The sequence below is a fragment of the Sebastes fasciatus genome, chromosome 9 (assembly GCF_043250625.1).
Source record: "Sebastes fasciatus isolate fSebFas1 chromosome 9, fSebFas1.pri, whole genome shotgun sequence".
In the NCBI taxonomy this organism is placed as follows: Eukaryota; Metazoa; Chordata; class Actinopteri; order Perciformes; family Sebastidae; genus Sebastes; species Sebastes fasciatus.
Window position 1 is genome coordinate 9,604,834 of NC_133803.1, and position 14,560 is coordinate 9,619,393.

Below are 14,560 nucleotides of genomic sequence, written 5' to 3' on the forward strand. Positions count from 1 at the left end.
AACGCTCCGCAAAACCAAGCAAACCAACAACGTGCGCACCTTAATCACGTCCAAAACATTCAAATTTGTGGATCCCAAAGTGTATACAATGTGCTGGAGTATGGCAATGAAATATTTAATTGGATTTCTTTTGGTCAAACTTTGCCTCCAGCAACCCGCTTCCTCAGTTCTTGTATCATGCCGTAACTCGGCCAGCGTTTGCTGTTATACAACAGTATATACATGTTTTTAACGTGCTATATATCAAAAAAATAAAACAAAAAAATGAATCCTACTGGAGTTGGCACCTTGCCGTGGTGGATAAGCTTGTGTGTCTCTTTAACCCTGTATTTCAACAGGAGACTGATCTAAGTTTCCTTATAAGTTCAACCAAGTCAGCTTGGTCACAGGTTAGAGACCGGACAAATATCAGCTCCTTTGCTCAGATTTGAAGGCCATTGTAAAAATGAAACATTGTCATATGAACCTGAAGTGCTTACTCAAACTAAAAAGTTCTCATGTCATCTCTGTCAGTTTTACTGCTAGCAATACAACCCAAAGTTCTACCAAAGTTCAGTATCACTTTAATTGTTATTAGAGGTTACTGGCGACCAAGAAATGTATCCAGCGTTATCTCTGTCAGTTTTACTGCTTTATTGGTTGTCATTCTAGCATGAAGGCATGGGGGTGAAGTTTGACCCTGAAGTGACCATGCTCCTTTTATTTGGTTTTCACATTTTTCTCAGGTTAAAAGCTTTTAAAAAGTACCCTAAAAAAATGAGGAGGTAAAAGAAATTATGTCTGTGATCTTCTGACATCTGATCTCATCGGCTTGAACGCACCTTGGAAATCATCAAGAGTCATAAAATCAGTTTTCGGTAAAGTTTTGGAATATTAAGCGCCTATTTTGCGGCCATTTTGGAAAATGGCTACCACATCCGTCAGGGGTCGAATTAGCAGCACCCCGATATCTATATCTTTTCGTGACATATAAACCTACATGTAAATGACTCCTAAATGTGTATTAAGGTCTGTTTATAAGGTAATTACTTTTTGCAAGCTTTTATTTTGAAAGTCGCCTTTTTACATTACGTGACTTTTATTTTGACGCCACCTCCTGGCGGAAGAAGGATAGTGCTACGGAGATTTACTGAAGGAGGGAAAGCACGCAATTGCGCTGCTTTATGTCATCATAAACTGATAATTAAGCGCCTAGCCAGTACGGGAACAAGGTATTGTGTGTTGAATATGTTTTATGATTATATGCAGTAACATTATGTGATTTAGGTGGACGCATTTACAGCGTGTGTGTTTAATTGTGTCGTCATTCTGACGGTCTTGCTAACATTAGCTTTTCATGGACATTGCTGTAATGCTAGCTTTCTAGCTTTTCATGTGCACATATTAGGCTTAAGGTTTGATTGGTGTTAATGTGTATGGCAAATACAGTATATGTATAAGGTTTGTAATGTTTACATTTTTAGTAAGAGCTCATTGTATTTTATTTGTCTGTCCTTTAGCTCTTACGGTGTTTAAGGAAGAAAAGGTGTTTTCTGAAGAAAAGGTGTTTAAAGAAGAAAGGTGTTTACAGAAAGCAAAGTGAAATTGTGTTCAAAATATGGCTGACGGCTGAACATAAATAAAAGGCTTCTGAAACATCAGTACGCTTCACCATTGTCTGGCTGGGGTTCGCTACAGTAAGAGCTTGACCCTCATCGATCCTGACGACATCTTGCATCAACGACGGGCCGCCATGGAGGGTTTTCACAGCGTGCCTGCTGCTGCTACGGCCACTAGCTAGCTGTCCACGTGGATTCATGGAGCAGCAACATGGTACCATGCTAGCAGCCTGATCTACTCTGCAATTCAGTTTCGATGCAATGGTCAAGTACAGTCATATTCACTGACATTGATGCAGAACTGTGAGTATTACCCTATTATACAGTCTTTGAGATTGCCAACAAGGTGAATCACGGACGAACAGTTTTTTGGACTGAACCAGTGAACGTTTAATACTCACCTCATCTGCAGCAACATTAAAGGACAATCGTTGCACGGAACAAATTCTCACAAGATCAATGGACTATTAATAATTAAGGACATTTGACACTTTTTGGACTCTATATTTCAAGTACTTTGATAATTGTGTTTATTGTGTATTTACACTGTTATATACAGTTATTTGAGTGTTTCTACATCAATACATCTGTGCTAGTTTTGTACTAATGCTCTGCTATCCTATGGTTATGCTGTTTATTGCAAAGGTTTATTATATCTGAGTTTAACAGCTTCTATCTTAAAAATCTCATTATTTAAGTTGATAATGGCAGAGCCAATTAGTGAGGGGGAGTTGGAGGAGCAGACGGCTGGTTTGCAGTGTGAACCTCAAGAATTGCAGAATGAGCTCCACACAGTGGAAGACACATCTGATGAGCCGCTTGAAGGTCCCCGACGCTCTGAACGTACACGGCACACTACAGAAAAGATGCAAGCACTTCAATGTGAAGAGGCCAAGAAAAGGGAGAAAAAGCTGCTCTCCATGAATGAGAAATGGAAGGTTCTTGTACGCAAAGCACGAGATCAACTGAAGGCGTACATGCCAGAGAGTCAACTCTGGCCTCTCATCGATGAACTCAAACAAAGTAAGCAAAACATAATGAGCATGTATTGTGGAATTCGAGATCTCGCAATACCTTCCAATGACATAAGAAGACGGATTGACTTATGTGAATCAGTAACCACAGAAATCGTCACCATCGCCTACAACAGAACAATAGACCAGGAGGATGAGTTTAATGAGGAACAGGAAAGACACCGCCTTCATGATCTGCTCCACCATGACTTTGCAAGGTCTGTCTATGGATCTTCTGCTTCCTTAACAACTCACAGTAAGTCCGACCATCACTCAGTGATTTCATCTATGGTAGCCAAACGTGTAGAGGCAGCAGCTGAACTGGCTGCGAAGGAAGTGGAGTATGAGATGATGCTAGAGGAGGGAAAACAACGGAAAGCGATGGAGGCACAAAAACGTGAATTGGAGGCACAAAAATGTGAATTGGAGCGACTACAGGCAGAGAAGGAAGTGAGGGCAGCTCAAGCTAAGCTGAATGTCTACGACAAGGAGACAAGACGCGAAGTTCCTGCCCACATTAACAACGAAAGGAACAAGGAAGCAAAAAATATGCCTAAATCTGCAGTACTTCCATCCCATGTTGCAACACACTCCAATGCTGACATTTCCGCTCTCGCTCAGGTCTTTCAAGACGGCATAGCCTTAAATAGGCTCCCTGTTCCAGAGCCATTTGTCTTCAATGGTGATCCAATACAGTTCATTGAATGGAAAGCAGTGTTCACCTCACTCGTTGACCAAAGGTCAATTGCTCCAGCTGGAAAACTCTACTATCTGAAGAAATATATTGGTGGCCCAGCACGCAAAGTTTTAGATGGCACCTTCTACCGAAACGACGATGATGCCTACCAAGATGCCTGGAATAGGCTGAATAGTCGCTATGGCCAGCCATTCACCATTCAGAGAGCATTCAGAGAGAAACTCACAAATTGGCCAAAGATTCAACCTAAGGACGCAGAAGGACTCAGAAATCTCTCAGATTTTCTGAACATCTGCCAAGATGCCATTCCCCATGTCAAGGGTCTCGACATATTAAATGACTGCGAAGAGAATCAGAAGCTCATTTATAAGTTACCAGACTGGGCAGCTTCTCGCTGGAACCGACAAGTCACGCAAAGGCTGAATGAGAAGCAAGAATTTCCAAGTTTCAAGGACTTTGCCAGATTCATGTCGACTGAAGCTGAGATTGCCTGCAATCCTATTACGTCATTTCATGCTCTTCATTCATCAGACTCTGGCATAGACAAAAGAAATTTCAGAGACATGAAGAGAAACAAGGCCAGTGTTCTCACCACTCGAACAGTTACAGACAATGAAGGCAAGGCAAGGCAAGGCAAGGCAAGGCAAGGCAAGGCAGCTTTATTTGTATAGCACATTTCAACAACAGGGCAATTCAAAGTGCTTTACAGAAACATTCAAGAAATAATTAAAACAGTTATAAAAACATTAAAACATTAAAACATTAAAGATTAGAAAATAAAAACAAGCTAAAAATAAAAGCTAGGATAGAAGCTAAAATTGCATAAAACTCAAGAGTAAAAGTTATAGTGCAGTGTCAGAATAAAAGGCACCCGCAAACAGGAAAGTTTTAAGCTTTGTTTTAAAAGAAGTGAGAGTTGGAGCGGTCCTGCAGGTTTCTGGGAGCTTGTTCCAGATATTTGGTGCATAAAAACTGAACGCTGCTTCTGCATGTTTAGTTCTGACTCTGGGGACACTAAGCAGGCTCCAAAAACTACGACCTCAGTTTTGTCTTTGTTCAGCTGAAGAAAATTCTGGCACATCCAATTATTGACTTGTTCAATGCACTCACTCAGTGCTTGTATTGGACTGTAGTCTCCTGGTGATAGAGTTATGTAAATTTGTGTGTCGTCTGCATAGTTATGGTAATTTATTTTGTTGTTCTCAAAAATCTGACCCAGTGGGAGCATGTAGATGTTAAACAAAAGAGGCCCCAAGATGGAGCCTTGGGGAACTCCGCATGTGATTTTGTTCAGCTCAGATTTGCAATTACCTATAGACACAAAGAAGTCCCTGTCTTTTAGGTAGGATTTAAACCAGCTGAGTGCTATGCCAGAAATACCCACCCAGTTTTCCAGTCGGTCTAGTAATATATTATGGTCAACCGTGTCGAATGCAGCACTGAGATCCAGTAAAACTAAAACCGTAGTTCTACCACTGTCTGTGTTCAATCGGATGTCATTGAAGACCTTAACAAGAGCAGTCTCAGTGCTGTGGTTTCGTCGAAAACCTGACTGGAAGACATCAAAAGAGTTGTTTAGTGCCAGAAAGCTATTTAATTTTTGAAAAACTGTTTTTTCAATTATTTTAGACAAGAATGGAAGATTTGATATCGGTCTGTAATTATTTACTACTGATGAGTCCAGATTGTTCTTTTTGAGGAGTGGTTTGATGACAGCAGTTTTCAGGGCCTGTGGGAAGACTCCTGAAACAAGAGATGCATTAACAATCTGTAAAAGCTCTGAGACCATACAATCTGATACTTTTTTGAAAAGGCCTGTTGGCAGAATGTCAAGGCAGCATGAGGAGGATTTTAGATGTTGTATGATTTCCTCCAGGTATGTCTGATTTATTGGATAAAACTGTGTCATGGTATTTGCGCCAGGTTTAAGTGGACGCAGGGGAAACAAACATCCTGTACCTGCTATGGAGGAAGTGACTGCTTGTCTGATTTTGTGAATTTTTTCTGTAAAAAAGGAAGCAAATTCATTGCAGGCCCTGGAGGATAAAAGTTCAGAGGCTACTGACACAGGAGGGTTTGTTAGCCTGTCGACAGTAGCAAACAGGGCACGTGCATTGTTATTGTTTTTGGTGATGATGTCAGAGAAGAAGGACCGCCTTGCATTTTTCAGTTCTGAATTATAAATGCAAAGTCTCTCTTTATAGATGTCATAATGAACTTGTAGATTTGTTTTCCGCCACTGGCGTTCAGCTTTTCGACACTCTCTTTTTTCATTTCTTACCAACATGGTATTTCTCCATGGAGATTTTTTCTTACCAGAGACAATCTTCACCGTTTTGGGTGCAATGGTATCAATAACATTTGTCATTTTAGAATTGAAATTATCTACAAGCTCATTGACAGAGGTCCAGGGGAGGGTGGGTGTGGAAGAGAAAGCCTGAACAAATTGATCACTGGTATTTTCAGTGATATACCTTTTTGTGATTACCTCTGTCTTATCATTTCTGTGCACAGGAAGAGTACTCTCAAAGAATACACATGAATGATCAGACAGAGCAACATCCATCACTACAACCTTGGAAATGTTCAGGCCCTTTGATATGATTAAGTCCAAAGTGTGTCCCCTATTGTGTGTGGGCTCTGTCACATGCTGACTCATTCCATAGTTATCAAGAACCTGACACAGTTCTTTGGCCCCTCTGTCCTGTTGGTTGTCAACATGGATGTTAAAATCACCAACAATGACTACACAGTCAAAGTCAACACAAATTACAGACAGCAGTTCAGTAAAATCATCAAAAAAGTTTGCACAGTATTTAGGTGGCCTGTAGATATTGAGAAACAAAGCTCGAGAAGAGGAGTTCAGCTGAAGAGCGACATATTCAAAAGAAGCAAAATGTCCATAAGATATCTGTTTGCATTGGAGAGAATCATTAAACAACATGGCAACTCCACCTCCTTTCTTATGCATTCTAGCTTCGCTCATAAAACTAAAGTTGGGAGGAGTTGACTCGATAAGAACAGCTGCACTGTTATTTTGGTCTAACCAAGTTTCAGTTAAAAACATAAAATCAAGCTTGTGCTCAATAATAAAATCATTGATTAAAAAACTTTTTCCTGCCAAAGACCTGACGTTTAACAGGGCTAGCTTTAATGTGCTAGAAGCATTATTATTATTTTTTGGGACATGGTTTGGCTGGCAAGGAATCAATGCTAAATTTGATAAATTAGCACAATCAGTAAAAATCTTCCTGTTTCTTTGCATGAAGGTCAAAGGTCAGACCAGAGAAAGGTCAAGCTACCATGTATTTTGTGCCAAGACAATAGACACCAGCTTAATACATGTTTCAAGTTCACCGAGATGCTGTTGAACGAACGACGGAACTATGTAAAGGAGAAAAAACTCTGCTATGGATGCCTAAAACCTGGCCACAATGCAAAAGACTGTCGTCATCGTCACTTCTGTGACACCTGCAAGGGAAAGCATCCTACAGCTCTCCATGACGACAACTATAGAAAGGAAAGGCCTACAGTGACAAATCAAAGTGCCGCTGCCACGTCACTCAGTGTAGCAGGCGAAGGCTCATCCAGTACATCAATGGTGGTACCAGTGTGGGTGTCATCTAAATACAATCCAACCGCTGAGAAACTTGTCTATGCTCTACTCGACACACAAAGTGATACGACTTTCATCGACCAAGAAGTGAGCGACGGTCTTACTGCTGACAAGCATCCAGTGAAGCTGAAGCTGACCACCTTGAGTGGAAAGGACACGCTTGTCACAAGTGAGAGAGTTTCTGGTCTTTGTGTAAGGGGATACAGTTCTGCCATTCAAATCAATCTGCCAGCTGTTTATACAAAGGACTACATACCGGTGAACCGGGCTCACATTCCAACTTGTGAGACGGCTAAACAATGGAGTCATCTCAGAGAAATCGAAGGTGAAATCCAACCACTGAAGGACTGTGAAGTAGGCCTTTTGATAGGCTACAACTGCTCCAGAGCAATGGCACCGAGGCAAGTCATTCTAGGAGGAAACGAGGAACCCTATGCTGTACGGACGGATTTAGGATGGAGTATTGTAGGCCGCTCATCACATGGCGATGATTCGCTGAGCTCAAGAGGTCTGTGTCACAGAGTCTCTGTTAAGGAAATGCCTCCATTAACTCCTGCCGATGCTATTCGAATCCTGGAATCTGACTTCAAGGATGGCAACAATGACAGCAAAACAGTGTCACAAGATGACATCACATTCCTAAACAAGCTAGATAAAGGCATCCGGAAGAATACACATGGCCATTATGAAATGCCTCTTCCGTTCAAAAACAGACCCAGCTGGCCTGACAACAAAGACTCAGCCATGGTACACCTAAATCACCTAAAAAGGAAATTGCAAAGGGACGAAAGGTATAAGGAGCAATATGTCGAGTTCGTGGAGGAAGTCATTGAAAAGGAAGAGGCAGAGCAAATTGAAGATGGAGGGAGTGAAGGTGAGAGATGGTGGAACAAAGAAATGAAGCTGCCAGCAGATGAGATTCCAGAGTTAACAATCGGTGATCCTGAAGTCAGAAGTGCTCTAGCACTTACCACAAGAACCACAGAACGAGTAAGCCTCGTTGATCGCTTGTCTAAGATCTCATCTTGGTCACTGGCTACTCGATCTGTTGCACGCATTCTAAGGTGCATCAGAAAAAACAGGTCAAACAGTCTCAGTACTGTAACAGAACGAGAAGATGCAGAACGTTGCATAATCAAAGACTTACAGGAAAACGTTTATCAAGAAGAGTTGAAACTGCTGAGCAGAGGGATTCCCCTGCCATCTCGCAATCAGTTATACTCTCTCGATGCTTTCCTTGACAAAGATGGTATCCTCAAGGTGGGAGGAAGACTGTGCAACGCCTCTCTTTCCAAATCCATCAAGCACCCTGCAATCATTCCCAAAGATCATCACATCACGAGGATGATTATCGCTCATCACCACGACAGGATGAAGCACCAAGGTAAAGGTCTCACCATTAATGATATCAGGTTCAACGGCTACTGGATTCCAGGAATCAACCGAGCAGTAGCATCCTACATTCGTAAATGCGTCACATGTAGACGGCATCGGAAACCAACGGAGGAGCAAAGGATGGCTGACTTACCTCCTGAGCGTGTGGAACCATCAACCCCATTCACTTTCTGCGGAATGGACTGCTTCGGCCCGTTCCTCACGAAGCAAGGAAGAAAGGAGAACAAGAGGTACGGACTTCTCTTCACTTGCCTAAGCTCCCGTGCCATTCATATTGAGATGCTTGTCGACATGTCAACTGACGCGTTCATTAATGGCCTTCGATGTTTCATTGCCATACGTGGCGCTGTACGTCAGATCAAGTCTGATCAGGGAAGCAACTTCGTTGGAGCCAAAAATGAACTCAAAGAAGCTTTAAAGGAAGTTAATGCAGACCGGCTGGCTGCATTTCTCGCAGAGAAACAATGCGACTTCAAGATGAATGCACCCTATTCAAGCCATGTCGGAGGGGTGTGGGAAAGACAGATTCGGACAGTGAGAAGCATCCTGAGGCACACACTTAACCTTTCCTGTGGTAGGCTGGACGATGCCTCGCTACGAGCCTTCTTTTATGAAGCAATGGCAATCGTCAACAGTCGTCCACTGACCGTTAACAATCTCAGTGATCCCCATAGTCTCGAGCCACTCACTCCTAATCATCTTCTGACTATGAAGTCTGTCAAGGCCTTGCCTCCTCCAGGTGAATTCGTCCGAGAAGACATGTATGGCCGGAAAAGGTGGCGACACGTTCAATACCTGGCGGAACAGTTTTGGAGTCGATGGCGAAAGGAATACCTTGCCAACATTGCTCTCAGACAGCGTTGGCATACCCCAAAAAGAAATCTGCAAGTTGGAGATATTGTCATGATGAAGGAAGATGATGTACACAGGAATGAGTGGAGACTGGGTAGAGTCTCAGAAACCACTACTGACAAGGACGGACTAGTAAGGAGAGTTAAAGTCTGCCTCGGTGACAGGAAGCTTGGCAAGAAAGGTGAGCGTCTCCACAAGATGTCAGAAGTCGAGCGCCCAATCCAGAAGCTTGTCCTGCTGCTGGAGACTTGCTAAGTCTGCCTCCCCCTCCATATAGTTTATAATACCTCCTTCTTAATCTTCTATAGCTAACAAAGGTTTTCTAGTTTTAGCACAAGTTACCTGTGCTCCTTTAAGGGTGAAGGTCATTTTCAGTTATAAATCATTCGTGATTAAAACAAACTGTATAATGTTCTATTATGCACTCATGATTGGTGGGAGTGTAAATGACTCCTAAATGTGTATTAAGGTCTGTTTATAAGGTAATTACTTTTTGCAAGCTTTTATTTTGAAAGTCGCCTTTTTACATTACGTGACTTTTATTTTGACGCCACCTCCTGGCGGAAGAAGGATAGTGCTACGGAGATTTACTGAAGGAGGGAAAGCACGCAATTGCGCTGCTTTATGTCATCATAAACTGATAATTAAGCGCCTAGCCAGTACGGGAACAAGGTATTGTGTGTTGAATATGTTTTATGATTATATGCAGTAACATTATGTGATTTAGGTGGACGCATTTACAGTGTGTGTGTTTAATTGTGTCGTCATTCTGACGGTCTTGCTAACATTAGCTTTTCATGGACATTGCTGTAATGCTAGCTTTCTAGCTTTTCATGTGCACATATTAGGCTTAAGGTTTGATTGGTGTTAATGTGTATGGCAAATACAGTATATGTATAAGGTTTGTAATGTTTACATTTTTAGTAAGAGCTCATTGTATTTTATTTGTCTGTCCTTTAGCTCTTACGGTGTTTAAGGAAGAAAAGGTGTTTAAAGAAGAAAGGTGTTTTCTGAAGGAAGGTGTTTACAGAAAGCAAAGTGAAATTGTGTTCAAAATATGGCTGACGGCTGAACATAAATAAAAGGCTTCTGAAACATCAGTACGCTTCACCATTGTCTGGCTGGGGTTCGCTACACTACATCTGTGCCAAATTTGTTGCTTTTATCGCATATTTCAGCTTAGCTGCCCCGCTATTACATGAGATTTAGATTTTTTTTTCTGTAAATCTTTTAATCTGGAAAGAGCTTTGTACTTAAGTTTGACAAGTGTTCAATAAATTATTATTATTATTACTACATTAGTTGTATGAAATGAAAAATTAAGCAGTAAAACAATGGCTTATGAGATTTCTTAAAAACAATCACTGCAGCCTCAGGAGTGTGTGTAATGTGTCACTAGCCTGTCTGTAAACGGCTGCCCGTACAGCGGTACTAAAAGTAAAAAGGAAAATTATGTGATTTGGGACGTAGTCAGTCGTGCTGCTCCTCGTCCTGGAATGAATCATAGCTTGATAACCCCTCCCTCTTCTTCCTGCTCTCAAACACAGACAGCTACTCTCGGTCCTCTTATTTCCTTGTTCCCTCCCCTTCAGATCGACAGTCTGAAGGTGGGTGTAACCAACATAACACATGATGATTATATCAGAGCTCAAACTAGTATCGGTTCTCAGGAAGTGAAACTCAGACAGTCGTTGCTACTGAGAGGTGAAATGGCGACGAAAGGAGTTCAGCTGGACCTGGAAGCAATCTCTTGTTCGATCTGTCTGGATCTACTGAAGGATCCGGTGACTACTTCCTGTGGACACAGCTACTGCATGAACTGTATTAAAAGCTTCTGGGATGGAGAGGATGAGAAGAAGATCTACAGCTGCCCTCAGTGTAGGCACACCTTCACACCGAGGCCTGTCCTGCTGAAAAACACCATGTTCGCAGTTTTAGTGGAGGAGCTGAAGAAGACTGGACTCCAAGCTGCTCCTGCTGATCACTGCTATGCTGGACCTGAAGATGTGGCCTGTGATGTCTGCACTGGGAGGAAGCTGAAAGCCTTCAAGTCATGTCTGATGTGTCTAATCTCTTACTGTGAGAAACACCTCCAGCCTCATTATGACTCAGCTCCGTTCAAGAAACACAAGCTGGTGGAGCCCTCCAAGAAGCTCCAGGAGAACATCTGCTCTCGTCACGACGAGGTGATGAAGATGTTCTGTCGTACTGATCAGCAGTGTATCTGTTATCTCTGCTCTGTGGATGAACATAAAGGCCACGACACCGTCTCAGCTGCAGCGGAAAGGACCGACAGGCAGAGAGAGCTGGAGGTGAGTCGACTCAACATCCAGCAGAGGATCCAGGACAGAGAGAAAGATGTGAAGCTGCTCCAACAGGAGGTGGAGGCTGTCAATCGCTCTGCTGATAAAGCAGTGGAGGACAGTGAGAAGATCTTCAGCAAGCTGATCCGTCTCATGGAGAAAAGAAGCTGTGATGTGAAGCAGCAGGTCAGATCCCAGCAGAAAACCGAAGTGAGTCGAGTCAAAGAGCTTCAGGAGAAGCTGGAGCAGGAGATCACTGAGCTGAAGAGGAGAGACGCTGAGATGAAGCTGCTGTCACAAACAGAGGATCACAATCAGTTTCTATTCAACTATCCATCACTGTCACCGCTCAGTGAATCTACATCCAGCATCAATATCCGTCCTCTGAGCTACTTTGAGGACGTGACGGCGGCTGTGTCAGAAGTCAGAGATAAACTACAGGACGTTCTGAGAGAGAAATGGACAAATGTCTCACAGACAGGGACTGAAGTGGATGTTTTACTATCACAACCAGAGCCCAAGACCAGAGCTGGATTCTTAAAATATTCACGAGAAATCACACTGGATCCAAACACAGCACACACACAGCTGTTATTATCTGAGGGGAACAGAAAAGTAACATTTACGGCGCAGCAAAAGTCTTATTCTAGTCACCCAGACAGATTCACTGACTGTTGTCAGGTCCTGAGTAGAGAGAGTCTGACTGGACGTTGTTACTGGGAGGTGGAGAGGAGAGGGAGAGGAGTTTTTGTAGCAGTCGCATATAAGAGTATCAGGAGAGCAGGGGGGTCGCTTGAATGTTACTTTGGATTCAATGACAAATCTTGGGTGTTAGATTGTAACCAAAACAATTATAGATTTTTGTACAACAATATCAAAACTCCCGTCTCAGGTCCTCAGTCCTCCAGAGTAGGAGTGTACCTGGATCACAGTGCAGGTATTCTGTCCTTCTACAGCGTCTCTGAAACCATGACTCTCCTCCACAGAGTCCAGACCACATTCACTGAGCCTCTCTATGCTGGATTTAGGTTTTATAGTTATGATGTCACTGCTGAGTTGTGTAAACTGAAATAGACAGAAGTCATTTAAGGGTTAAATTCTGTGTTTTAACTCTTAAACTTATCTGGTGTCCATCATTGTTGCTGCAGAGCTGATTTGTGTCTGGACCGCAGAGGACCAGCCCTACAAACACTAAAGTGTGTCACTGACTGACTGACTGAGTGATGAAGTTACAGGATTCATCAGCGACTGTTGCAGGTTCCTCATTGGTTGTTGCTCTTTCTGAATGAAAAGGTGGAGAACAGTTCAGTGTTTATGTTTTCTGGGGATTGTGTCAGCGGTTCATTGAGTCATTACATCGTGCTGTTGTTGTGCATGTGCTATTGTTTATGTTCGTTTAAGTTACGTTACGTTGTGCTTCGTATTGTGTTACCACCGTGCATTCACATCAAGCAGGAAACACATTAGCAAGCCACACGTCGCTACTGCGGTATGAACCCAAAATCAACAGACTATGCTGTGATTTAATTGCAATAAACGCATCAAAATGATGCCGAAATAACGACATTATGATGTCGATTTGTAAAAAGACCGAATTCATGCTTTGTCAGGTCTGTCCATAAGACGACAAGCAAACAACTTTTAAAATGCTTGTTTTCTGAATGGAGTTCGGATCGATCGATGCCAGGCTATGCAGCTGCTCCATTAACACTCCATCTAGGAATAAACACGGCAGCAACAACGTCAGTGATGACATAAACTTTGTAAGTATGTATATATTGTTACACACCACTTATATGATGAATGCTTTTGATACACATGCTTTAATAAAAAACTGAAATACTTTTAACCTTGCATACTGTATGTCATGCTGATACCTTACAAGGTGAACATTTTCACATTGTATCAAATATACTGACTAGTAAATGTTACCATTTACTATTACTGAATGCAATTTGCTTCATTATAAGTTGTCTTTCAATCAAACATTAAGATATAAGTGGGAAAAAACTGTTCACAAAACATTATAGACATGACCACTGATTATTTGTGTAACAATTTAGCCACAAATTCACATCCTGACCATATACGATCCATCTCATGAGTTGTTCTGTAAATGTGTGAGTGTCTTCAGGTGGCTCCTTCCTGTGTCTGTTTCACTGCTCAAGATGATCTTTGTTCACCTGAACTGATATTTCTCTGCATGAAAATGTAAACTTCTCTGTGCTCTAAATGTTTGATGAATATTTGTATATATATCTATCTCTATATATATATAGAGATAGATATATAGATAGATATTCTGTTCTCACCACTTTCTGTAAAGATATCTCGAATCACATTTATTTGTTTTGGCAGACTAAATGTTGTCGTCCAGATCGACGTACAAACGAGATACTAAGATGTTTAATGAAAACTGTAATTATCATGATCATAATCAATAAGGAAATCATTATTCTCTGTTACATCGCTGAGATTCTGCTCAAACAAACTGATTGTGTGGATGAAAATGAATCTGTACGTGAAATCATTGAACAAGAGTCATTTAACAGACTTTACTGATGGGATGCGTGAACAAACTGAAGGTTTCTATAATCAATAAACAAGAATGAACTAAGTCTTTTCTTCCTGTCTTTTTTCCAGGGTGTCATTCAAAGCTCCAGACTGCTTTGGATCAGGATGACGTCCTGAAATTGAACCGTTTTGTCACAAATGCTTCAAAGTAGATCGTTAAATATGTGAGAAAATTATTATAAAGCTGTTTAAATATTTCAGGACAGTTTATTTTGATAACTCCCTGTTGTCAGTCAGCTGTTTTTAACCAGTAAAAGAATAGAATTTGTTGGGAAATCACACTGGATCCAAACTTATTTGGTGTTCATGGTATTCAACATCCAAATCATTATTCCAATGCTTAGTCTGTTTATTTTTTATTTTATTATATATATATGTATGTAATAATTATGTATAAATCCCCAAATATCCCATGAAATAAGGATCAATCCCACAACATTATTCATATTTAACATTAATTATTATTAGTTATTCTCAGATGGATTTCGCTGGGTGTTGTGTGTAGAGGTGGC

The 14,560-nt window shown here is 41.6% G+C and overlaps 1 protein-coding gene and 1 long non-coding RNA gene across 2 annotated transcripts; both read left to right on the forward strand.

Moving 5' to 3' along the window:
• Positions 1–1,432: 1,432 nt before the first annotated feature.
• On the forward strand, positions 1,433–2,180 carry LOC141773482 (uncharacterized). Its single transcript, XR_012595125.1, has 2 exons — positions 1,433–1,507; positions 1,544–2,180. It is a non-coding gene; the product is annotated as an uncharacterized LOC141773482 (long non-coding RNA).
• An 8,700-nt stretch (positions 2,181–10,880) lies between these two features.
• LOC141773820 (tripartite motif-containing protein 16-like) lies at positions 10,881–13,320 on the forward strand. The gene has a single exon (XM_074645896.1). The coding sequence runs from the start codon at positions 10,881–10,883 to the stop codon at positions 12,546–12,548; it is 1,668 nt and encodes a 555-aa protein (XP_074501997.1). The 3' UTR covers positions 12,549–13,320.
• The last annotated feature ends 1,240 nt before the right edge of the window (positions 13,321–14,560 follow it).